The sequence below is a fragment of the Talaromyces marneffei genome, chromosome 6, assembly GCF_009556855.1.
Source record: "Talaromyces marneffei chromosome 6, complete sequence".
NCBI lineage: Eukaryota > Fungi > Ascomycota > Eurotiomycetes > Eurotiales > Trichocomaceae > Talaromyces > Talaromyces marneffei.
The window spans coordinates 1,781,659-1,807,865 of NC_072353.1; the positions used below are offsets into that span (position 1 = coordinate 1,781,659).

The window sequence follows — 26,207 nt, forward strand, 5'->3', positions numbered from 1 at the left end:
CTGAAAATATGATAGAGTACTGCCATTCAGCCAATCAGATATCGGACAACCGTTTCGGCCGTAGAGCATAGCCCTAGCTGCCAGACTTGAATTTACTGTTCCCAGCAAGATGCTCGAGAAACAGCTTCTCAGAGAATATCTAAAAGGGGGGGAAGAAATTTACTTAGTTGGTGAAAGGAATATTGTGCATTCATACGGCCGGTACTACGGTACGAATCATCCGCGATCCTCTCCACTGATAAGTCATACGACCAGACTAACCAAGATAATCAATAATGCAGTAGTTGCTGTAAGAATATCTCTCATGAAGTTATATAAGAGTAATCATATGCCCGCTACCTAGTCTTACTGGAACTTATCTTTCTCGTCTCATCGAGTACGCAAAAATGACTCTAATCAGTTCAATCCTGAACGCCACCACCTTGACGGCTGGTCTTTCCCAGCATGTAACGAATGGTAAGTATTTCAACCTGTTTTAGATTCCAAGTTCGCTCAATAACAGATATGTGTCCAGGTGGCTCAGTTTTGGGAACACTTGATGGTCCCCGTCTGCCCAAATTTTTGACCGACAATGTAAGAAAAAACTTTTAAACATAACTGTGTTTTTATATCTCTGAACTTACGTATATCCAGCCTCTTCCTCGTGGCTATCCCTGGGCTCATCGTACGAGTCCCAAAGACGATGTACCCAATACCGGGGTGTTCAGACATTACAATTTCGACATCACGGAAGGATGGATGATGGCAGATGGTGTCAACAAAACAGGATTGTACATCAACGGCCAATTCCCAGGTCCTACTATAGAAGCAAACTGGGGCGATACCATACAGGTAATCTTCACTTGTCCAGCATTGTGTTTATATGGGCATGCTAATTTGTCTTTTCGTCTAGGTTACGGTCACGAATCATATCAAGGATAGTGCTGAAGGTACCGCTATGCATTGGCACGGTTTGCTGCAAAGAGAAACTCCTTGGTTTGATGGTGTCCCGTCCCGTATGTGATATGTTTTACGCAACCAGACTCTGGCGCCCGCTAACAATTGCTATAGTATCGCAATGCCCAATCGCACCCGAAAAGTCATTTACTTACAGCTTTACTGCGGATCAATACGGCACAAGCTGGTATCACTCGCACTATAGTGCACAGTATGCTGACGGAACATTCGGTGCCATGATTATCTATGGACCGGAGCATATACCATATGACATTGATGTCGGGCCGGTACTTCTTGTGAGTTCAATATAATCTTATGGTCCCTCTTAGTTAACAATCCACTGACTGATATGTATCTAGACGGACTACTTTCATACTAGATACTATCTCCTCGTCCAAAGATATACTGGAAGCCAAGACGTGCCTAACTCGGACAACAATCTCATCAACGGAAAAATGAACTTTGACTGTTCGCTAGCAGAAGGCACAGAATGCATGCCAAATGCAGGGTTGTCAAAATTCAAATTTGAGTCGGGGAAGATCCACCGCTTACGTTTGATAAATGCCGGTGCTGAAGCACTGCAGAAATTCACAATCGACGAACACGAGATGACTGTCATAGCAACCGACTTCACTCCGATCAAGCCGTACAAAACAAAAGTCGTCACTCTCGGTGTTGGACAGCGTGCTGATGTTCTTGTCGAAGGAAAAGATTGCTCTGATCCTCAAAAGGCATATTGGATGCGCAGTGATATTCCAGCCGGCACCTGTAGTCATGCAAACCAGTCACACGCTCTAGCGGCCATCTACTACGATGATGCAGACACCAACTCTGTTCCACAGTCAAGCAAAGTTCATTATAATATCTCGTCGCAGGGCTGTATCGAGGACTCTCTTGAACTTACAGAACCTTTCTTCCCGGAAGCACCACCTGCAGAAATAACCACTTTTCATGATATCAATATTACATTCGGTGCAAACGCCACGGGTGCTATGGTGTGGTTTGCTAACAATATTTCTTTTACCGCCAATTACAAGTATGTCTTCCGTATTTGCGTGTTGGTATAGGGGTTTTCTGACATAGTATGTCTACAGTCATCCCATGCTTCTTTTAGCCAAACAAGGAAATACATCCTACCCTTACGATCCCCAATGGAACGTCCTCGATTTTGGCAAGAACGAAACGATCCGACTCTACGTTCGGAACTTCATCCCTCTCGCACATCCCATGCACCTCCATGGACACAACTTCTGGATTCTTGCACAGGGTAAAGGAGACTGGGATGGCACAATTACCCGCCCTGCCAATCCCCAGATGCGAGATGTGCAAATAGTCGAAATGGGATATCCCTATGAGCCTTCATACATCGTTATTGAGTATAAGGCGGATAATCCGGGTATCTGGCCGTTCCATTGTCATGTGGCATGGCATGTCAGCGATGGTCTCTATATTAACTTAATGGTACGTTCCCATCTTATTCATATTTTGGGCGTGGCAGCGCTTACATATTTATAGGAGAACGCCGACCTTATCCAAAACCGAAGTATTCCATATACATCTGCTCAGACCTGCCGTGAGTGGTGGGATTACACTGACCACGAGATTGTGGATCAAGTCGACTCTGGTGTATGATCTAGAAGGATACTTTACGCATTGTATGGGGCGATTTTCAAAGAGCGTGCCGAAGATGACTACCTACCTAGGCAGTACCCCTATTTCTATCAAGTCACGCATCCATTCTTTTAGTACATTTCCTTCGTTTTGATTCACTTCTTGCACTATGTTCATATATGCTGTACAATTCTATAATACACAAATCACATAGCAAATTAATATTAGAGTTCTGTCTAGGAATTGAACGCGAGTCGTATATGTTTTCGATGGTGAATCATTCAGATATAGTCGAAACGATTATCATTCCATATTATGATAATATAATAACGAGTGCTTCTAATAATAAAATCCGGGAGTACTGTATACTAGATGAAGGCCAAATATTTGAAGTCACAAAGTCAAACATTGGAAACTATCTATTCCAATCGACTTGCTCTGCCAGTGATGAAAATGTTCAATGTTCTATTGTTTCGTCTCTGAGGCCATAGCCCTAATTGCCACGCACGGCATTCTTCAACAACGGGGGATAAGATTCCGCAGATATCTTGAGATCAAAAGGGGCAACATACTGCGGTTGAAAATAAGCATCAAAATAAAATAGTTATACTACGTACATAAAAGCGTACGCACGAAAGGAAAAGACCCTTGTCTGCGGCTACTTTTAAGCATAAACTTGCTGGATTGGCGGAACTCCACTTGGCAAGCCCCAGACCGTTACGGCCGACAGCTTAGGGCTCTATTTTCCTATTTGGGCAAGAACTTGGACATTCGCTCAGCTGGTCTCTTGGAGAGTTGTCTGTGATGAACATAGAATAATTAGTAATAATGCTCAGTGACGATACCTAATATGTGAGAATATCTACAAATATATTGACTGTACTTTGGTTATTCACCCAGGTATGCCATGCCCTATATGCCGACTGGGAACACCTACTTTCGATATTTCCATCAAGGTACGTTCTAATCTTCACCTTGATCTGGCAAGAAAGGCTAAGGTATCCAATTCCTAGTTTGGAGTATTAGATAGAATTAAACAATTGGTTTTGTGGCAAGAAGCTCAAAAACCGTCATGTCAAAGGCTTACAAGGCTAAATTCAGCCCTAACTGGCCGTCTGCCAAACTAGCTTTGATATCCTAAAGCCACCCCTTTCTTCTTGAAAACTTTCGCAATGCACTAACGTACGTTTGGCTAGGTTCTATCAAGGAGAATTTATAGCTCCTGCAGGACTTTCAGCCACTGTACCGAGTCTTTGGGATATTGGTAATTCAAAACATTGAGGCAGTCAGCCAATTAGAAATTAAGGGTACCAACACCTTGTAGATTCAGCTTTGAGTTGCACTTCTTTAGGTTGAGGGCACACAGCGCTAATTTGAATTTTTACCAACAGTTAGCCAAGCATAGGACAGTCAGAACTCACTCCAAAACGTTCTAGGATAAGTAGATTTTGCGCTTGGCGAACTTGGACTGTACTGAATGTACTCCCCACGAAGCTTAGGAGTGTGACATAAGTGGGGGTGATCTTCGTTCTCATCCTCAAAATATCTCTGATTCTTCCTAATTTCTGTTCTTCACTTTTCTTTCTTCTCGTGTAATCGGAACAACAACTGGAGACATCAGACAGTAGGGACACGCAAATACATCTTAGTCCCTCATATACTGAACGCGAAAGAACCTGATTCATACATCGACATCATACCTCTAAATCCTGCTGCACAGTACCAAAAGCGGGGAAGCTACAAACAATGTATTTGAACAATGGTGAAATTCGAAATACCAGTGGGAGAGACTCGTCACCAGACACCATCACCAGCTCCAACACCGGCAGTAGAGTTACAGACAAGCCGGTACGTGAAAGAGCTCGTCGTCGATACCGGGTGATTACGTCGTGTCTTGAATGCAGACGACGAAAGCTGAAATGCGACAAACAAGTAAGTACCTTTCCAAGGCTTACCACACGAAGATCAGATTTACTGAGAGGTTAAATTGTTCAGGAGGTCTGCATGAACTGCCGAACACAAAACCGACAATGCATCTACATCTCATCATCTGAAACTAATGATTCCCAATTGCGCCGGAAATTAACCGAGATGAAAGAAGCCAGGGACTCTCTCGAAAAGAAAGTACTAATGGGAAATATTGGCAATCAAGCCTCGAGACAAACCCAATTGCAAACACTTTCTGGAGCCCCAATTGCGAGTCTGGAAGGTGATGTTGGTGGTCACGGAGATGAGTCTGATGTCGAAGGATATCTTGAGCCGACACCACTTGCCATTCCTGATGCGGCATATGCTGAAGCTGATTCCGAGGATTTAAATGATCTGGGAGTCGCATTGGGAAGAATTCGACTCGGAGAGAGAGTTGGAGGGCTATTTCGGCCAAGGGTTGGTGATGAGGTGCGACCTAGGCTCCAATGCGTTGCCTTATTTCTGACGTTAATTCAATTTTATAGCTTGGACAGTCGCTTCAGGCCCAATTACCGAAAAGTCCGGCAAAAGCGACCCCGATATACCAGAGCCCAGCCTCCATAACTTCACGCGACAGTACTTCCAAGCCCAGCTTTACGTCTAGTGTACCATCAGTTGGCATTTTATTGGGACAACCAGCTTCTGATACCGACTGGCTCAAATTTTTACCTCCTAGGACTACAGCCGATAAGTTGCTTGAGCATTATTGGTTGTCTGTTCACCCAGTCGCACGCACGTTGCATCGTCCAAGTTTCGCGCAACGATACGAGACGCTTTGGGAGCTTATTGATAACGGAGCCAACGTACCTGCGTCTTTGGGAGCTATTGTTCTTGCAGTATTGCTTGCTGCATCTGTTAGCGTATCCAAGGACGAGAATGCGGCATTGTCGCATTCTACACAAGAAACGATGCGTTTGAAACAAGGTGTTGAGGTTGCTCTCAGCAAAGCAAATTTACTGGTGTCCAATAAAATGGAAACACTTCAAGCCTTTATTACATATTTAGTAAGTTCTATTGAATCACTTCCTTCTATTCGTATTCTGACATGCGCCCAGCTCCCAATGTGCCTTGACGAAATATCTCGTGCCCATTCTGCATTGGTAGGATTAGCCGTCCGATTGGCAGAATGCATGGGTTATCATCGTGATCCTACCGAATACAGCTTTTCCACCGCAGAATGTCAGGTTCGGCGGCTGATATGGTACCAAATATGCTATCTGGACTGGAGGACAAGTGAAGTACAAGGACCACGGCCATTTGTTCAGCCGAATGGATATTCAACCAAACTTCCTCTGGAAATAAGCTCTTCTTCTTCTCAATTTTCTTCCCCAACGTCTAACCCGGAGAGCGGGCCGCGATGGAGTGACATGATCTTTTCTGTGATACGTTTCGAGTGTCAGGAAATGCACCGTACCTGTCTTGTGATTCGCAAAAAGGTCGACCTCAAAAAGTTGAGCATTACGGCCGCAATATCTAAGTTGGAGAGGTTCAGTAAGGATATGCATGAGAAATATGACAGCGTTCTGAATGCGACTCCAAAGCAGCCTTTACAACATGCAGCTAAAGTCACGATGAATCTATTCATAAGCCTACTATATCTCTCCCTTCTCTATCGATACATGAACAGCGTCACATACAGAATTCCCGATCGCCTACGCCAGATTGTGCTTATCAAAGGTGCAGAAGCACTCGAAGCGGCTGTTGAACTCGAGACAGCTGAAGATCTCCAACCATGGGCGTGGTATGCTCCAGCGTATCAACACTATCACACGGCTCTACTGTTGCTCTTCGAGGTTTTCACTTTCCCACTGCGCAAGGAGGCAGATCGTATCTGGCGCTGTCTTGATTTTGTCTTTGCAGAACCCTTGGACAGTCTAACTAACCTTCCTACGCTCGGGAATCCGCCAAAGCATCACGAGTTGATTGCTTATCGAGATGTAAAAGGACGGTATCTTCTTGGTCTGATTGTCAAACGAATGAACGATTACCGAGATGTCCGAAAACTGAGATCTCCAGTGATACTGACAGATAGAATGATTTTGATAACACCACAAAAAGTTGGAGATGATTCCGATCCTAGCTTACCGCTGAACTTTGCACATTCTCAAGAGCCACTACCGCAATCGAATGAGACACAGGGGCAAGAACCACGACCACACGCACATAGTGTAAATGAAACTGAAAGCTACTCCTCGAACAAAAATGTTCTGCCTTTGCCATTACATTCTGCCAAACTGTCGCAAGATCATACCGGCTACGATAGGATTTCAAGCCAACCGTGGCTGTCACCGAATGCATCTCCATATCAAACGCCTCCTACCTCAGCACCACAACAACATTATTATTCCGGCGGTATATATCCTAATGATAACATGATCAGAGCACCAGACTCCAGTCGTAATCAATACATACCTCATACGGATACACAGAACTTCGCTGAAAGTTCCCTATATCCACCACCGCAGGGAGGCTTTCCAGGCATGGATTATCAAGAGGAATTAGAAATTGACTGGGTATGTCTGTCTTGCATATCTTTTTTCTAATATTCTGACCATAACATCAAACTAACGGCTAAAATACAGGTGTCGTGGGATTCTATGTTTCCACCAGGAGTATTTGATGGTGATCTTGATCTAACTGATGTGGACATGCAAGGATACGTAACTGGAAATCAGTCATGCTTCTAGTATTGGACTTGGTATTGTTGTAATACATTTAATAATCTACATTGAGGAGATATATCATCTCCTCGAGCTTGATTTTCAGTCCATAAAAGCGAACTGTATCAAGGAAAAAGAACGCAAACTTTGACAACAAGAATGAAAAACACAAAAGAAATAAAAACCGGACAAATGCATGAGCCTCATTCGATTTCCAGGTGCTTAGATGTCCGCTCTTCTCCGATCAATCCTCCATCCCAACATACCAAAGCCTGCGTATACAGACAAAACCGCTATTTGAGGAATGAAGGCCAAGAATAGATAGATCACCCAACTTCCATGTGCCTGATCAAACTTGCTGAGAGCGGAGGTATTGTTCTTATCCAAGTCAAAGCTATACAGGGTTGTATAAACGACCCTAACTAACAGAAGTGGAATAACCAAAATCAACATAACCGTATCAGGAATTATTGGGCCGTCGGCAGACCAGGGAGCTGGAAGTAAGCCAGCATTCTCAGGCCGTCGTCGGAGGTATCGTAGACAAACAACTCTCCACCGCCGCCCTGGAGAGATAGAGAGATGATGTCGCAGGTAATGAAGATGCGGATGTACCATGCCGGTTGGATGCGAGAAATTTTTTCGCCGTATACAATGACACTATCAGCGTTAGTTTTAACTTTTTCCCTGATGATATAAATCGGAAAACATACATTCTGGCAAGGCATAGATATAATCCAGCCGAGTAAAAGGCCGGCCCCATTGTCAAGCACACAATCTGTACCAGGAATCTTTGATTACAGGCTAGCAAGCTCTCCAAGCAAGACCATTCAGACAGCAAACTTACGTATTTAGATTGTAAGGATTTCTATGGAGCAATATCCGTCCAATGTAACCCGCAGTCTCTGCAGAAGACCCAAGAACATAAGAAGCCAAAAAAACTCCATGTTCTTAACCGCCAACCCAGAAAAACGTGCACAACAAGCGATAAGCCGAAAAATGCTGCGAAAATAACATTTACTGCGAGGTTTGGAGGATAACTGAGACTTGATCTATCGGCAGGGCAGTTGGGGCCTACTGCTGTGCAATTGGAGGACGACATTGTTGACAGGGCCTGTTTTAATGATACTCGGTGATGGTTTTTTGAGATGTTGTTTACTTTCCCCCTTGATATGTTCGATTCAGAATCAACAAAGATGAGACTTTGAAAGGGTTCTTATATCTCTTCCACGAAAGTAGCCTGTCCCAGATTCTCAGCTACCTACATCTGAATGTGCTTCGATGATCTATCTACATGTCAAATCCGAGTTTAAAGTGGCTGAAATTTTCATTAGGATCAGAAGCCAACGGGTGTAAACTACTTAGCATAATTCTATTATGTTCGAAATTTTAAAAGGCATGATTATATTGGCTCTTCCAGAATCATGTGTACTCTGTAGGTACAGTGTTAGGGCTTGGTGGTGGGTTTCTCGGCCGTAGCCCTAAATCAGCGCTGGCACCTTATTCCTCCGCATTCATCTACCCATAGTGGTGAGCTCAGCTTTACCGGTGGACTGTTTGTCCTCCTAGGCAATTGGAAATTCCGATGAACAGAAACTAAATGATACGTAGTATGGCTCGATGCCGTATGTTACCACAGATGTTGATATTATTGATTAATATGCTTAAATTTGTTGCCTAAGTACTTCTCCGGGTTCCGATATACCACAATAGTTGGAGATTCGTGAGCCATTCATTGGCTATTTAATCTATAACATCGAACAGTTAGAAAAGAAAATTCTTTCTTCATCATATTTAAACCGCGGTGAACCATCGGCGTTCTCAACAATTACAGGGCCAGCAACAGTTGATACTTGGGAGTCGACATGTTTGACAAATTGACTCTTTTAACCTACACCGCCAAGCAACCAAGAATCAATAAGTCTGAAGCTTTGATTTCCTTGTTACAGTAACCTCAAAATCAATTCAGAATTACAGTTGAAAAAACATGATTGGCGATTGTTTCGAAGTTTTGATGACGATCTCCTTCAGTAGACCGACTAAAACGCACCACAGGGCATTGCAAACTTCCGCGGGCCGGCGTTGAAGGCCAAAATAGGCGAAACGTTGGTTGTACATCTGTTATTTACTGAGTATGACAATGTACGTGCTATATAAATTAACTAACTTACTTGGTAGTATGAAAGAAATTATCGAAACTTCCTCGCCCTACTACGAGTACAACATTGAATGTTTCTCTTTTTTTCACTGTCACCACACCACCAAGTGAACAAGCCAATCCATCGGGTCAAGATGTCTCTCCTGACTCAGGAATCAGCAACCTGGCGAATCAAAAACCAACACAACAAATGATTTCTCTCGTTGATCGCATCAAAGTATAAATTTACCAATTTACGCGGAACCCACACTCGGACTTTCGCCCTTCAAATGGAAGTCAGCGAATTAATTGAGCGTAGTTAGTACGAGTTTGGGCCGGCTGATTCTCAGCCCGCTGCGCCTCGCCCTAGGTTGCCGTCACCGCTGTCGAGAACTTGTCAACTTCAGCCATACAGAGTATACTACGTAGTACGTACGCACATCCTGCTCGTAGTATGTATGTCTCGCTTACGATTTCCTAAGTATTCTGTGTTCTGTACTCTGTAGTTTATCCATTACTCTGTATTGTTGTGAGCTGGAGAATGGCATGAGCATGAGTATGCGACAAGAATGAGGTGCCTACCAAACTCGTACAAGACTGAGAATGACTGGCTACGTTGTACGTGTACTTGCTCACAAGCTAAGGCGCGTTAATTTCTTGGTTATTGAATCGCGAAATTACGCAGATTAGCCCGTACGTACTAGTTACTACTACTATTACTACTAGATGTTTGGTCAAGCCAAGGGTTGACGCGCCTGGGCCGTACGCAAGTGACTTGGCGATGGGGTATGTAAGACACACGCTCGCCCTCTTGACGCCACCCTAAGGAATGTCTGTTGTTTAACTTTGTTTAAATACGGAGTGGTCCCTACCTACTCCAGTTTTTTCCGGGTGAGTTGTATTTATTTGTTGTCCTGCCCCGTTGTACAGAGTACACTTACACGTACTACGTCCTGACTGCAGCATACAGTAGAAGACTACTCCGTAGAAGTACTAGTTATGTAGTAAACGTGTCCACGCTCTGATGGGAAAAGAAAGGGGAACACAGGCACGGGCCAATCGGAAATTAGAAAACGGCCCGAGCAGGGTGCATAAATGCCCGATCAGGTCTAGCCAGGTACAGAGCCGGCTCACGCAATCTCTGAATACCCACTAAACCGAGAGAACCAGGTACTCTCGTACTCTGTAGATACCCTGTGAATACGACGGCGTCATAAACTACAAATGGACAGCCGGCGCTTGGGGTGATGGCTGACTAGAAAGCTACCTGTGTCTGAGTACCAACCTAGTACCAACCTAGTACTACGAGTCTACGAGTAGCACTACGAGTATGTGCTATGCAACACGGCAAAGTGGACCGTAACATTAGCTAGTCCGCATCAGACCTAGATCTTATGCTTGGACCCAGTGTCGGCCGTCTCTGATTGGGCTGACGCTGCGCCCCCAGCACACCACCAACGGGTGGGCCTCACGTGCAATGCAAGTTATTTTCCTATCGCAGCCAACCAGGGGCCAGAAGGGACGACATTTGTTTGTATTGTCATTGAACGGTAATTGCGCTGATTACAGGGGACTCGGAAAGGAGGGGGGAATTCAGGCAAAGAGCCGCAGCCAGGGAGGCTGCCCTAAAGGCGTCCAGAGTAGTATTTCTCTCGTCGCCTCCCTTGCTTTCGCTCTTCTTCCTCTTTTCTCTTTCCTTTCGCTACGCACAACACTGCCTCTCCAGCCTCACTCCAGTCTCTCTTTGGAAATAGAGTCCTTTGACTCGTGTCATTCTTTACAACACACCATCCATCTGTTCTCATCTCAGCTGAACCTTCGGTTCACTCCATAAATACAACTTTCAAGTCCATCGATTTCACGATCAAACACAATCAAAACATCACAAAAATGAAGTTCCTCGCCATTGCTGCTGGCCTCGTCGCCTCCGTCTCTGCCTACACCTACCCTACTCCCTTCAACCCAACTGCCAGCGGCGCCGGTCCCAGCGGTAATCCTCTCTACACTCCCGACACCACCCACCCCGTGACCTTGGATGCACCCTACCAGATCACCTGGGACCCTACTACCCCCGGTCCTGTTGCCTTGGTTCTCTGCAAGGGCCCCTCGACCAACTGCGAGCCCATCTTGACCATTGCTGATCAGGTCCCCAACTCTGGTGAATTCACCTGGACACCCTCCGGCCTCGAACCCTCCGCCACTTCCGCTGGCGGATACGGAATCATGCTCATCGACTACGCCACCGAGGCCTACCAGTATACCACTCAGTTCGGTGTTCTTGCTGGCAGCGCCCCCGTCGTCGTTTCCTCCGCTGCTGCTTCCTCCGCTGCTCCTACCTCTGTTGCTCCCTCTTCCACCACCACCGTCACCATCCTCCCCAGCAGCAGCGCCGTCGTCAAGCCCACTTCCTTGAGCACCGTTGTTGACTACTCCGTCAGCACCACCACCATCTGCCCTGAGAGCACCAAGATTCCTCACGGAACTGGCACCGCCTCCATCCCCTGGATCACCAGCACCGGCGTCCCCAGCGTGCCCACCTCTGTTCCCAGCACCGTCCCCGCTGCCCCCAAGTACACTGGTGCCGCTGACCGCAACATGGTCAGCTTCGGTGCCGTCGGTGCTATTGCCGGTCTCGCCGCTCTTTTGGCTTTTTAAATGAGTTGCTTCTTTCCCCCCCCCCCCCCCACCTTTCTTGTAAATGTCTTTCTTGAGTCTTGCCTCAGTTGAAAAAGACTGATAGGCTACTCGATCTCTGATTTCCATCTCGTCTGCATCTCAAGCAAGCAAATTTCATCTGATGTCATTTTTATCACCGTATCTTACATAACAGTCCGATCATGTACATTTCTGGCGAGTTTAGCAGGGGAGGGGTGGTATAAATCGTTGAAACGAATGGAGTCGTGAGAATTTAATTCTTTTTTTTTCCCCCTTATTTACACATTTTGTGTATGTCGATATCTTTGACTTTTTTTTTTAAGTTTAATGTCTTGTTCTATTCTAATGACTACTCATCGATTCATCGTTCATTTAACTACTCCCGTACAGTACATATTTGAGTCCGTGTAACAAGATTTTCCGGAAAAGGTAAGAAATCAGCTACGTTACTTAATGCGGTAACTCTATGAACCTGCCTATTTAGGGTGGAAGACTTGGATGAGAGATATTTGTGGGTTTTTTTATTTCAAGTATCGGTTTGTTATTATCTATTTACAATTGATCCATTCAGTAAGAATAATAATTACAAGAATGATATATCCCCCCTTCGTATTGAGGGGTGTGTGTGTGTGTATGTATGGTCCTTCCTCACTTGAAGGCAAGGAGGAATGTATCGACTCCTTTGTTCAAAGTCGCTTTCTCTTTGTTATTTTGTATTGGTTTCATTAAGTCATTATAAGCGGTTTCTTTGCACCATCCCTAGGAGTAGGAATTGCATCAGCTGATGAAAAAGTGCTCAGCCGTCAAGGGTCTCATGGGCCAGGCTGTGTATTCCTCGGATGCAATATGTTCATCTTCGATTTCGTTCTTATTGCGCGGGCTGAATGAGTTCGTCTGGTCGATTGATATGTGTCTGTTATAACGGATCGACGATGATGGGCGAGATTCATTCGTTGGTTTGTCGTTTCGGGTTTCGAGCAGCACTGCTTCAGGCCCATAGCGAATCGCACGTCCGAAAGCTACTATTATTGCGACAGAGAGTTTTGTCCACATGAGTATGGTACGATTGATACTGTCGAGATTCTCGTTGTTCGAAGTGGTGCTCTCCTCTCGTCTGTGAGCTTGTGAACACTGGCCACATGCGTGGCAGACAGGCAGAGAAGGTCGATGTTGAGTTTCTGGTTTCATGCGCACTCGTAATGAGGATGAACTCTTTGCCCACTCGTTTCGCTGTTCGGCTCCAAACAGAATTCCCAGAACCCACCACGAAAGTCGGCCGAGTTGTTTGAGACTATTCTTCCATATCCCTACAATCAACGTTCGAGCAAAGGACGACATTTTCTGGTCTCGGGAGATGCCGGCTTCCAAGTCGACACTGCTACTTTTGCGCACTGATAACGGTACCTTGCTATACGCCTTAGGTGTGTTGTAGCTACCGTATATATTCAGACGACATGATCCACCAGGAGTGTTGAGCTGGGAGTAAGTTTCACTTGATTGACTTGACCGTGACATTGCAAATCCGTTATTTCGCTCTGCTTCCTCAAGCTCAGAGTCTAGTGTTGACGCAAAGCGCATAGTCTCAGGGCCCGATCTCCTTGACAACGGTGAGTCCGACATGTTGTCATCTTCTGGCTCCGACATGTCTTCATATTCTTGATAATGCCTTGTACGACCTTCCAAAGCAGCCAATGTTTCTTCTTGCGCGAATCGGGTTGCATCCTCGGTGCCGCCGTAGCCAGGAGGACTGTAGATCGAAGAGTAGGGTTCGCCTGAAAGGAACTGTCGCTGTGGTGATGTGGGTGTGGGAGTAGCAGTAGTAGGTAATATCAAAGGTTTCAGTGTGCAAGTTCCCGAAGGAAACCGCCGCATATTTCGCGATCGCACTGGAGTTTTACCTTGTAACTCTGGTGAGAAAGGAAGAGGAACACTCCATGGTGATGAGATGGATGAAGGACGGGAAATTGTAGACGAACGCTGAGATTTGGATATTACCGAAGAAGCAATAGTGGAGTCATCAGGAATCAGATCGGGAACCTCTGGCTCTGAATGTTTCTCAACACTAGCCTCAGGGTCAACGTTCAAGCTTGGATCGGTAGGTGGCTGATAGACAACGTCCGAACGCGAAGGTACAGACGGGAGCATTGACTTAGGTCGCGACAGACGGGGACCAGGACTGCGGATGGGCGATAGTTCTGGACTGCGAGGTTCTATTTTCGTCGGAGACTGGGCAAGAAGTTCTGTCAAGACGTCAATACGCCTTTCGAGTCCCCGATTCGTGGATCGTAGAGATTCTACGTTTCGTAGCTTCTGTGCCTGCAAATCCCGCTCACACTCTAATTCCTTGATACGAGTGGCATAATCCTCGAGTTGGCCTTCCAAAAAGATAATCTTGGTTCGAAGCTTACTCTCAACATCTGTCCGAAGTCCAACTTCTTCATGCACTCGAACATCAAACTTATCCTCCCACTCCGCAATCTCCTGTCGTAGCACTTTGATCTCGGCATTCAGCGCCCTCAGCTTGGAGACCTGGGGCTTGGTGGTTGATGCCTGCATTGGACTGGAATGGTTCTGTACAGCGGCTAGTTGTGCTTCTAGATGCTCGATATATCTCTCCGTTGCGTAGTTGTCTGCTCTATCGCGACTATTACTTCTCGGTCTGTTTGTATTTAAAGTTGACAACGGCGAGGACCGGTTCTGTTGATTATTAGTTGTCGTCAAGAGATCCGCATCATTCTCCCTCAAAATAGAATAAGGGGACAGCTGTCGCACGGATGACGGGGACCGATATGAATATCGTCGACTCAAAGAATGCTCCGAACCATCGAGCGGCGGACCAAAAAGCCGCGACAAAGAAGGACGACGCAATTTGCGACCTCTTTGTGACGAGTCGTGAATTTCTTGTAGAATACTGAAGCTCCTCCGTGCCGACCCGGGCGTTTTACTGTCTTGGCTTTGTTCTGAGGCGTTATCAGGAGAAGGGGATTGATTTTCTTTATCGACCGAAACATCAGATGCCGGAGACGTAGTGCGCCATGATGTCGCCAAATGCTCCGACACGGCTGTCTTATTTGGCGAGATTCGAGTTCCCTGGAAACGCGCGTTTCGCAGCTGTAATCGCCGCGTCTGGAGATTCAATGGCTCTGGCCTCGCTGGTGGAGACGGCGGGGAACGGACGTATACAGAAGGCGGACTGGACCAGGGGGAGCTTCGGAAGGTATGATGTCGATTCTGCCTGGCGGTTGATGACGGGGATAGAAGTTGCGGGGAGATGGAGAGTGAATCCATTGTAGAATTGACACCACTCATCGAATTCGGGGCTATCGTTCGATCAGATGAAATGCTACCTGGGCAGCATTCCAGGTTACTGCGCCGAGGAATGCCGTCGGCAATTCCCTGCCAATTGTAATGATCACCGGAGATGCCGTCTCGATCAGGAACGGGCGACTATCGTCATGGGGCAGGTGCTCCGATAGTCTATTTACTCATAGTAGACAAAAGAATAAGATTATTGCAATATAATAAGCAAGTAAGATGAAAGAGACGGAGTAAAGTGGTTAAATAAATAAACAATTGACCAAACAAAAAGAGATGTTTGTTTTGTCCCCGCCGTTGTCCCCTGAATCGTTTTGTTTTAGTACGGAGAAGCTGCGATCCACTGGCCCGCCTGCACGTGAGCGATCTTCATGACCTCAACATCAATATAGGTATTATGAAGAATTTATTGAAGTATAATCATCAATTGAGTGTATACAGAGTACGTATCAAAAAAAACAAAATTATTAATTAGTATTACAATCAGTATCCGGGTGGATTAAATCTGGACTGTCTCGATCTTCTATCACGTGACCTCGGCGATAACGGATAAGGAATTTTCTCATTCCGAACGATCAGCCGTCTTGAATCTTCTCTCGAGCAGTACAACAGAACTACAACTACAACTACTACAATTTCAATTTCATTCTATAGTCAATACCAGACTCTGGTAAACACATACACAATGGCCCAAGCCCCCCTGAAAAAAGCAAAGCCCACGACCGCCAAAAAGTACGTCCCCCACCTACTACTCTACCTGTCTTCGCTTCCACTAACATACAACGAAAAAAAGATCATCAAAACTCGGTCCCCGCGTAATCACCCCAAAGAAGGTCGCACTCGCAAAACAGCGCAAATCGATGAAGAAGTTATCATCCGGACTGATAAACAAGACCGAACGGAGTCTGGCGGAGAGAGCGGGCCATTTGGAGTTGTTGGTGAATGCGAAGAAGGAGAAGATGAAGGAGAAGAGGCCTGAGTTTAAGAAGAAATAAGCCATCGGAGAGGAAGAGAGAAAGAGGGGCGATGAAGCCGCGAGGAGGCTTGGTCGGGATGGGATAGGAAGGAAGGGAATATCGCGCAACGATTTGAGGCTGTCCCATTCTTCAGTGGTGCAAGCAAAGTCAGAGAGTTCTACAGATACCCAGCAACTCTACTCGAGATTTTACATGACATGGCGTTTGATGAATATACCACGATTGTACATAGCTTTTTTCCCAAAATAATATGAATAGATCACATATTTCCATTGATTAATGCCTAACTATGCACAGTAAGAACAAAACTATGTGCCATTAATCGAAAACAAAACATCCAACAGAATCAAATCTTGCAAAGGTGATTTCCAAATGCATATGTTCCGTCAAAATGTCAATAAACTCGCTTGCCCTGGGTATCTCGAATCGCTCTGTCCTTTTTTTCAGTTGTGTTTGGATTACAAAGTCGAATGGCAGAAATATAACAAAAAAAAAAAAAATACCAAAAAATAATATAAACAAGAAAGTTAAAACACCGCTATTATATCGTCATCATCGTCGTCATCAAAATGCAGAAAAACACTTATACTTTGGTAATCTTGGTGGCAACTCGAATAGGACTACCAGCCTTTTCAATGAGCTCCTGGCCCTGCGCCATCCATTGCTGGAATCCGTCCTCGCTAGGATCTTCAGGGAAGTTATCCCAGATCTCCTGTTCAGTATCCGCATACCGCGAGTACTTGCCTTTCAGGTTGTCGGTGGCCGACCATGCAGGAAGTTTGGTGAGGACACTGGTGTAGTATACATAGAGGATCCGACAGAGGAGTTCAACACGGTCAATATAGTGCTGCTGGCTAGGATCCGGCTCCTTGCCACCATCACCAAGGAGCTTCCACCACGAAACTCGCCAGCGTAGAGACAGAAGAATATTGCCCAGTTCTTCCAAGAATCGGAGATGGGCGTCCAAAGAGATTCGTTTCCATTTGATGTTGTAGAAATCACGTTCGAGTTTGCGGAAACCCTCGACTTCGAGTAATCGACAAAAGATTCGAGACAGTTGAGCAGCAAGTAAGATATCTCGACGATCTTGATCGTTGGAGACATCCATTAGTTTGTCGGTAGAAGTTCCGTCCAAGGAGACGAAGCTGTATGATGCGCGGCTCGGCATGTTATTCCATTGGGAAAGAAGTTTCTATCAAATCAGCAAGAGAAGCTATAATCGATATGATCGAAACTTACATAGACGTTGTTCATGGGATCGCATTCCTTTACGCAACTGAGCCAATTCTTGGTCTTATCCTTCGAGTCAATGACACGATGGTCAATGAACTCTAAGAACGTTGACTGATAGTTATCATTATACTCGCTAAGACTCTTGAGGAATTTGTAGGTCTCCCCAAGGTCAAGCACGTAAAGGGATCCCCAAGACTGAGTTGCGCGGATGTTGAATTTACCGCGGCGCTCGCCGAGAAAAGTAAGCAGTTCGTGCAGATCAAATGCCGAAGGAATCTCAATTCGCACCCGGCGATCGGCTGAGGTGGAGGTGGCATGGTTGATTGCTCGTTGTGCTATAACATGTTAGCCCTGTACCCATCTTCGGATACGTCAGCATAACTTACAGATATAGTTGCAAGTCCCGTACTCGACAATGCTGGCGAAGCACGCACGTGCACAGGGCTGCTCTTGTAAAGTAGGACGACAGGCATCGCACGGCGAGTTACCATCACACTAAAAAAGATATGAGTAATACTCTATCAAACAGTCGGTGATGAAGCATACCTTTCGTTTGTTCAGTCGACACTGAACACATGTATCTTTATTCTTCCGCCTTAAGCCAGCGTTGGCCCTGCCAACGATGGTCAAAGGACCCTTCCGACGAGCACCTCGAGGAGGGCATACAAAGTCTTCCGACGATATAGCCCCTCCTAGTCCATCTTCTTGGACAATCTGTAGAGGTCTAGGTTGTTGGATTTGGTCAATGTTAACGATAGACGAGTTTCTGTGTTTGCGCTTGCGCGCTACTGAAGCTGGCTGAAATGCTGATGGGGTGTGTCGAGAACCGACGATGTTTCGTCGCTCCTGCTCGAGCGACATTTGTGGGATGTCAGATGTATCCTCACTAACCATAAACCCGTTGACTTTGGGAAACTCGGGTGATGATTCCAGAGACTTTTCTGGCGAGACTGGTTCGTCCCATTGTAGGATTTGCAGTTGCTCATCTTTCACAATGCTCTCGGAGGTCAAAGACAAATTACTGCTTGCTATGCTGTTATCTGAGTCAATAGACACAGCAACACCGTTGCTATGTATCGAAGGGCTTCTTGATCCCATGTGAGGTTCCGGCTTGACCGGTTGAGGTCGGCCGTAGACAGACACATCCTGCGGCAGGACTGGAAAAGATCCAACTGACATGTCCGCGTTGGAGAACCAGTGCTGGTTTAGTGTTGCGCCAGGCATCGAAGTTTCCGACTGAGCCTCTAGCGGTGGTGAAATAGGGAACTGTGTCGGAGCGAACGAGGCTGGATAACTGACGGAATTACGCCATCCATTGTGTTTATGATTGACATTGTTGTTGTATGATACAGACTGGCGCAATCGATGGTAGGCGGACAAGCTACGTGCTCGTCGATACTCTGTCAGTCCAGCATCCATTCCCCGCTCGCCATCATCGACAATCACGGTCGCATTCGATCCAAGCGCGTTTTTGGGGTATTGGTTGGAATAAACCGATTCTAATGGCATCACCAAGCCATTGGCATGGGACAGCTGGAATTGCGACCACGCATTGTCGGAGAGCAAGTTGTCGTCGACGGATTGATGTGTTCTCGGACTGAACGTTCCTCCCACAAAGTTGACGCCATCGGTGACACCTACTGAGGCATTGCTATAGAGAATAATCTCATGTCAGATAATCCGAACACAACAATATACCATATATGGGATGGCAGAAGAGACGAACCTCAAGTCGAGACTGGTCGCGTCGATGACTGAGGGGTCAAGGCTGTCGCGACTGGGCGGGCCCTGAGCAGAGAGGAAATCGAATAGTTCGGCATCGCCTTCGTTAGAATCCTGATACGAATCTAATTCTGGAAGATTGTCAAAGGTGTGCTGGTCCCAAGTCAAATCGGAAAAGGTGTTGTTGGTGAAATCCCATGAACTGAGAATACTGTTGGGATCGACGCCCGTCGCATTATCAGCACTCCCACAGTCCATCAGGCGATACGACGAAAGAGGGGGAGGAATGTCGTGGTAAGCAAGCCCCGCGACGGATCTGTCGAAGGGTCTTTTTTAGTTGACGTAGATGTTTTTTTCTGAATTGTTGCTGTCGTTGTGTTGTTCCTGTGTAGTCACCAAGACGGTGGTGTAGAAGAGAGAAAAGCGCTTTCAGTCAGGTCAGTCTGTGACTATCCACTGCCGACACCAAGCGGGGTTTAGTCGATTCCTCCAAGGTTGCTTTTTTTTCACTCGTTTTTGCTGCGACTCTGCGACCACGGAAAGCCTGCTGGGGCGCTGGCTCCACCTATGGGACTATTTTGATTTGAGGATCAGTGCACATTAATACAGGGCAGACAGTACACACTTGTAACTTGCCAGTGAAAATAACGGCTAACAATGGGGGTGTTGCAACGTGTTGTGGAAAGTGGAAGAAATACGCACAGACTTGGCTCAAAGGAGAAACGGAGAAGGAGGGAGGAGCGAGCCTGGGGGGGGGGGGCCCTGGAGCACGGGATGATAACTGGGCTGCCTTGGATGGCGGCCTCGCTGCCTGAACAATCAGGCGTGCTCGGGCTGCACGGAGTTTCTCGCCCGCGACAAGGATCGATCGATAAACAGAGACGAGCTGACAATGCTCGTAGGATGCTGAACCCGAATACCCTGGGTACGTACTCTGGAGACAGGACGAGAGAATGTCAGGAGGGAGACGGGCGGGATTACAGTTCGGAAAAGAACGAGGCAGGAGTAGGTATATACTATACTACCCTGGCTGGAGGGACTTCTCTGGAGGAGGAGGAGGTTAATCAATCACAGCCGCAATGTTGGGGTCGTGGTTATAATGGAGGACATATTAACAATGTCATCCCAGCAGTCTAGGTTATGCCATGCCGACGGACTCCGATGTGGTTACACACCACGCAGGATTCTTTAATCTTTACATAGTATGTCCATCCAGTCTTGGACTCTTGCCAATAACCAGGGGCGAGATAAAGGTGATCTGGGGTCGGGTTTGGTTTTGATTTCGTATTCATTTGAATAATCAATATGGCCAGCTGCCAAGCCAGGCACGCACAATATTGATTATTGAGTGCGTCCTTTATGGAGTATGGCGGGTGTAATTGTATCGCTAGATGTAACAATTGTATGCGTCTAGACTTTCTTGGTTTGTCGACGCCAAAACTCTAAGGCGGCACTGGCCATTTGCGCGGTTGGAGGCGGAGCTCCCACGCCCAGCAAGACGATCAATTTTGCTCGTCTCCCATTGCCACATTTCCACGGAGGGCGCCGAGAGCCCGAGACTCAGAGAGATGAGCTGTTCGACTGGAAAGGAAGGATTCATACTTTCATCGACAGTTGAAAAAGAAACGAAGCAAAAACCATCGATCAGCTGGCCCGCCCGGCATTTTCTTGCCGTTGGACCGATTGGGGATGATTCTTTACTACGGAGTACGTACTAGGTAAATTATAAATTATAAATATGAGATCGAATCAGAACCGATGGATTTTCGATGAGTAGTTAACTCCTGGAGGGCGCCCGGAGTTTTGCTCTCCGTGAAACGCCAAGTTGGAGTTCGCAACGATGTCGGGGGGGTTTTTTGGCGTGTTTACGTACGGCGTAACTTAACTTAGTTAACTAAGTTAACTAACTAGTTACAGTGCAGTGCCAGCTTCTACCGTGTAGAATTACGAATGAGTCGTTGGAAATTGATTGCAAAAGTTAAAGCACTTTTGTAATGCCATTCTGGGCAAGGCGTGTAAATTTGCAATCCAGATTTGCAGAGCTCGTACCTGCCTCGTTTGAGATACGTACAAAGTCAAAGGTTCTCTGAGGGTCTGTCTGTCTCTTTTCTGCCTCTCGTTTCTTTCTTCGCTCTCAACAATTAGATAAGACGCGTCATCGACAACCCGCCATATGACCATCATGTGAACAGTCGCAAGCAAGCCATGAGAGACATCATCAATTCTTGACTCTTCATGCGCCCTTTCCGTAAGATGCCGTTGTCGCTTGGCGGCGTTCGTGTTTGCTTGCAGGGACCAGAATGACCCAGAAATCGTTGATGCTTGGCTGATGACGCTCTATTTATTTCTGATCTTAGCTGTCGATCACGTCACGGCATCAAAATGCGATACGGTATCAACAAGTTGCATTGTATTGCACGGGAGAAGGTGCATTGGATTGTCGCTCGGATCTTGGCGACTAGATTGCGCGCAATACCTACTGACAAGGCTACATACCAATCGTCTAGGATGCGAAGGCTACTACTACTAGCTGGGGTTGCATTGAGGCAATAAACGATTTCGACAGAAAAGAATGCGATTGTTGATGTTTGACAGCCACAGGCGGACAATCGGGGTGTTTGACTCGCGGCTGGGATCTCACCGAAATGCAGTTTTGAGTAACTGACATTGCATCGTTTCGTCACGAGGATCGAATCAATTGTCGGGCATGGAGCATATGCACAACGCTTCCTCGAGGCTTCGTCGACTACGGAGTATTTATCTGACGATCAATCGCCTCAAATCACGATGCACAAGAGTATCAGCAACCGTGGAGAAAACATACTACGGATGTGCTTCTTCGTACAATGCATTCAATAATGGATCATCGATTGTGCTCTCAGAGACACTGATTAGGGCTTCTGCTTATCGTACCCAGAGGCTAGCCCACTTTAGCAGTGACAACCTTATCTGGCTATCAGCTCACCGAAATCCCGAAAAAAAGTTATTCGGCAAGCTCGCCGAACAGTGCTTAAACAACAGCTTAATTGCATTCATCCGCCATACAGAACACTGCAAAACTTGGGTACGGCGGTATGTTACCAGGTTCTTGCTTCTCTAACTGGGTAAATTCGACATACCGAGATTGTTTTCCGGTTAATTGCCCCGCATTGACAGGAGTGTGTGCACTGGAGCCCTGCGACTTGAGACTGGGCCTTGTCGAGAGAAGCTTTTAGCCAGGGAAGCTCGGTGAAGGTATACCTACAAATGAGAATAACTTTTATAGCCCAGCCTACTGTCTCTGCTTGTAATTATCTTTTCCCCTCACCTTTTTTTTCCAAAAATTTCCTTGCAAGATAGACAGACTGTCAGGATACGAGAATCTAAGAAAACGAAACAACGGCCGTGAACTGAACAAAGGAACCTCGGCAAGTTGAGGGATCAAAAACTGGAAACCAATCCTGTAGACATTTGATCCATCGAAGAGAAGAAAAGATCAAAAAAAAAAAAAAAAAAAAAACTGTACATACAAGCAGGAGACCTCAGTCTGGTTATATAGACAAGTGCTATCTAGTACTTCATTGCATTTGCCTGCCATCATTGGCTCTTCTTTATCATCTGATTGATTGATTCTATTCAGTGCTTCTTTTCAAGCCATGCATATCCTAGTAAGTTCCCACCAGCCATGCTAATGGCTGGGCGCAATCCCAAGACAGAAACTGACAAGAACAGGTTGTCAACGATGATGGCCCACCATCCAAAAAATTATCACCCTACGTCCGTCCCCTTGCAGACGCGCTAAAAGATGCTGGCCATCGAGTCTCAGTCGCCATCCCCGCCGCATCGCGCTCCTGGATCGGCAAAGCACATATCATCGGCGCGTCGTTGACGGCTACATATGTACACCCCGACTCATTCCGAGAAGATGGGACATGGATCGACGAGAATGAGAAGGATGATACACCCACAGCAGCAACAACAACAACAACGACGACGACGACGACGATGACGAATGGCCACCTGCCTCCAACACCCGCCGCGTCAAGTGAACATCTCAACGTCTCGACTCCAGATGATCAGAATGAGAATGAGGAAGACTACTGGGCAGTAATAAGCAACGGCACACCCGCCAGCTGCGCCCAACTTGGTCTTTACGAACTCTTCCCCAACCGCGGCCCCATAGACCTTGTCATCTCAGGCCCCAACCACGGCCGCAACGCTTCAACAATCTACAACCTCTCCTCCGGGACTGTAGGCGGCGCGCTTGAAGCCGCGACATGCGGCAAGCGAGGAATCGCATTATCATTCGGAAGTAAAGATGAGCAACCACCTGCCACAATCGCGGCGGCCGCCCGGTTATCGACAAGGGTGATTGAGCATCTCTGGCGGAACTGGGATGAGAGGGTTGAATTGTATAATTTGAATGTGCCCATGAGAGAGGATGTGGAGTCCAGACCGGTTCGGTATACCCGTGCGTTGAGGAATGAGTGGACCAAAGGCAGTCTGTACGCGGAGGTTCAGATTGAAGAGAAAGAAAAGGTGGAGATACAGCAGAAAGGAAAGTCGAATAGGATACGCCAGTTTCAGTGGTCGACGGAGTTGTCGGATATTAAGAGGAGTCTGGCCGAGAGTCCGCAGGGGACGGATGCTAGGACTGTGCTTGATGGATTTACGAGGTGAGTCTTTCTTCCCCCTCCTTTCAAGTTTAAAAGGAATGATGGCTGATGAAGAGGTTTAGTGTTACGCCTTTGAAAGCCAATTTTTGGCATCCGGATGGGTTTAGTGGGGATTTGCAATTGGATTGTTAGCTGGGATAGAGGGTTTAGAGAGACGAAGGGTTCAATGATGGTATGAACAGATGCGTTTGTACACGCATTAGATCAAAAGACTACTTGGTTATAGAATATCACTTGAACTTGATAGAGATATAGACATGAACAAGTTGCACGAACATACAAGGACTGGTGTGGAGTATCATTTAATATATTAACAAACATCAAAACGCAGCAGAGACCAGAAAATTAAATCAATGTTCTCGCAGCCTCGCCAGCTCCACCTTCAATCGTCGTAGCCTGCTCAGCTTTCAACTTCCCTTTTGCAATTCCACCCTCACCGACACCCATACGACGCGCAACGTATCGCTGCGCAACAACACCCGTGGACAGATTCAACGCCTCCTCCAACCACTCTGATACCCATTCCCGAGGATCTACGCCCCCGCTTTCGATAATATCCTGGATCGCTTCGGGGATCTTGGTACGCATGTCCCCTTCTTGATCATCTGAGGCGGGAACGGATGCGTCGAGCCAATCGATCCATTTGCGGGGGACAGCTTGTGAAATTGTGCTGAATGCTATTCCATGGATGGGGTCATGCAGGTAGACAGCAAACAAGATCTCTTCTTCGCCTTCATCCGCCGGTTCGACTACACCACCTGCAGCTTCTGGTGTGGCCTTTTCTGCAGTAGGACCGGCTTGAAACAAATCCTTGGGCATAGTCTGGCTAATAGCCTGGATTGAAAGGAAAATATCGCTGCTTCGCACGGGGTTGGATTCACTTAAGATCTCAGTTGCTTGCTTAGCGGCTTCTTCGATTCCGCCGCGCGAAGAGTAGAATTCCGTAGCATAAGCTTCTGCACTTGCGCGAGCGAGTTTCGTGCCTGGTACCACGCCGGGGACGGCTGCGATGCTGCGAGGGGTACCGGGAGTGATGGTCCGCCACCATGGCCCATCACGCCAGCCTGTAATTGAAGATTGAAACCCAAAGTCTGTCCCACGACGAGGAGAGGATTCTTGACCGCGTTGGATGACGAGGAGATCCCCACCTTCGACTTGTGACATTACGCGCGCGAAGACGGAGTGGATTATGGGATCGAGACTAGGGTAGCCGGATAGATCGTGAGTTATGTGTATTTGTAGTCGTTCGTGGGATGAGATAGGGGGTGCTAATGTGTGGATGATTGATGTAAAGGTTGGTAGGGCCAGGGTTCGTAATTCTCCTCCTAGATAATCACAAATTAGCTGGTCTTGATCACTAAACGTGTACCATTTTTGGTCATTAGGAGAACATACCAAGACCTCTGAGAGCACCGACATTTCCTCTCACCTGCTCTGCCCATTTCTGCGCTTCTTCGTTCTTCTGAATCTCCTTCACGGCCGCTTCAGCCTGTTTCATAGCAGCAGTGGCTGTTGCAGTCGCCGTCGACAAGAACCCTCCCCACCACCCCCCACCAGAGCTTTTGGGCTCTTCATTTGTAGCAGCCGGTGCTGGTGTGACTTTTTCTGGCAGCTGTTCATCTTCGACGACCGCGGCGCGGGGTTGTGTAGCAGGTTTCTCTTCGCTTGTCCGACCGGAAGAAGGCTTTGGGCGACGCGCTTCTGCTGACAGTCGCGGAGTACTAGGTCGTTGCGACGCTAGATTCTCTAATTCAGCTAGAGGATCCTTCTCGATAGCTGTTGGAGCTTCTGTGGAAGCTGGCTTTGTGGAGGTCGTGCTTGGAGGGGCGGGAGTCGGTTCTGAGGACTTGCCCGTTGTGTCAATACCAAGGTCGTCAAATTGAGCTAGCAGCTCATCGTTTGTTGGTTTGGCTCCTTTTGGAGGCATTGTGCAGCTTGATGCAGATGGTCAAGTTGTTGTGTGTTAGCCTCGTACCATGGACTGTGGTTGTAGCTTGAGTGAGAGGTCGTCCGGAGTGGAGCTCGTGGATCCCCCCTACCTCAGGCTACCTGGGATCTGCGCCAAGCTTAATCCATCTTTGTCTCTCCAGCCACTTCTCCTACTTTTTCTATATACTACGCGTATACTCTGTCTCTCTTCCGTATGAAGCGATGATAGATTCCTGCAGCTAGGAGTAAGCGGCTGTGATAGATCTCAAATTTCGGGGTTTTTATCTCTACCATGGCGATCGCCGCTCGCGAATCTCACCGGAGATCAGTCCGGATGCGATTTTAGTACACCGCTCTCCGATCGAGCAACCCAAGGTCTGAGATGGTAATCAGATATCCAGTCCGACCACGT

General features: G+C 46.9%; 8 protein-coding genes across 8 annotated transcripts; 5 read left to right on the plus strand and 3 right to left on the minus strand.

The window, feature by feature from the left end:
* Positions 1-386: 386 nt before the first annotated feature.
* Positions 387-2,568, plus strand: EYB26_008149 (uncharacterized protein; the record flags this gene model as incomplete). Its single annotated transcript, XM_054267408.1, has 8 exons — positions 387-456; positions 515-573; positions 634-831; positions 893-995; positions 1,051-1,232; positions 1,296-1,972; positions 2,031-2,397; positions 2,452-2,568. The coding sequence occupies 8 exons, from the start codon at positions 387-389 to the stop codon at positions 2,566-2,568; spliced, it is 1,773 nt and encodes a 590-aa protein (XP_054123383.1).
* A 1,738-nt stretch (positions 2,569-4,306) lies between these two features.
* On the plus strand, positions 4,307-7,202 carry EYB26_008150 (uncharacterized protein; the record flags this gene model as incomplete). The annotated part of the gene is made up of 6 exons (XM_054267409.1): positions 4,307-4,395; positions 4,452-4,479; positions 4,543-4,944; positions 5,001-5,519; positions 5,571-7,028; positions 7,098-7,202. 6 exons carry the CDS (start codon positions 4,307-4,309, stop codon positions 7,200-7,202), a joined length of 2,601 nt encoding a protein of 866 aa, XP_054123384.1.
* A 3,997-nt stretch (positions 7,203-11,199) lies between these two features.
* EYB26_008151 (uncharacterized protein) lies at positions 11,200-11,964 on the plus strand (the record flags this gene model as incomplete). The annotated part of the gene is made up of 1 exon (XM_054267410.1): positions 11,200-11,964. The coding sequence occupies one exon, from the start codon at positions 11,200-11,202 to the stop codon at positions 11,962-11,964; it is 765 nt and encodes a 254-aa protein (XP_054123385.1).
* A 777-nt stretch (positions 11,965-12,741) lies between these two features.
* EYB26_008152 (uncharacterized protein) lies at positions 12,742-15,252 on the minus strand (the record flags this gene model as incomplete). Its single annotated transcript, XM_054267411.1, has 1 exon — positions 12,742-15,252. One exon carries the CDS (start codon positions 15,250-15,252, stop codon positions 12,742-12,744), a length of 2,511 nt encoding a protein of 836 aa, XP_054123386.1.
* A 712-nt stretch (positions 15,253-15,964) lies between these two features.
* On the plus strand, positions 15,965-16,274 carry EYB26_008153 (uncharacterized protein; the record flags this gene model as incomplete). Its single annotated transcript, XM_054267412.1, has 2 exons — positions 15,965-16,011; positions 16,073-16,274. 2 exons carry the CDS (start codon positions 15,965-15,967, stop codon positions 16,272-16,274), a joined length of 249 nt encoding a protein of 82 aa, XP_054123387.1.
* Positions 16,275-16,839: 565 nt separating this feature from the next.
* On the minus strand, positions 16,840-19,469 carry EYB26_008154 (uncharacterized protein; the record flags this gene model as incomplete). Its single annotated transcript, XM_054267413.1, has 5 exons — positions 16,840-17,448; positions 17,496-17,824; positions 17,876-17,984; positions 18,036-19,140; positions 19,216-19,469. The coding sequence occupies 5 exons, from the start codon at positions 19,467-19,469 to the stop codon at positions 16,840-16,842; spliced, it is 2,406 nt and encodes an 801-aa protein (XP_054123388.1).
* A 3,377-nt stretch (positions 19,470-22,846) lies between these two features.
* EYB26_008155 (uncharacterized protein) lies at positions 22,847-23,998 on the plus strand (the record flags this gene model as incomplete). The annotated part of the gene is made up of 3 exons (XM_054267414.1): positions 22,847-22,858; positions 22,923-23,866; positions 23,929-23,998. 3 exons carry the CDS (start codon positions 22,847-22,849, stop codon positions 23,996-23,998), a joined length of 1,026 nt encoding a protein of 341 aa, XP_054123389.1.
* A 213-nt stretch (positions 23,999-24,211) lies between these two features.
* Positions 24,212-25,793, minus strand: EYB26_008156 (uncharacterized protein; the record flags this gene model as incomplete). The annotated part of the gene is made up of 2 exons (XM_054267415.1): positions 24,212-25,191; positions 25,262-25,793. 2 exons carry the CDS (start codon positions 25,791-25,793, stop codon positions 24,212-24,214), a joined length of 1,512 nt encoding a protein of 503 aa, XP_054123390.1.
* Between the last annotated feature and the right edge of the window lie 414 nt (positions 25,794-26,207).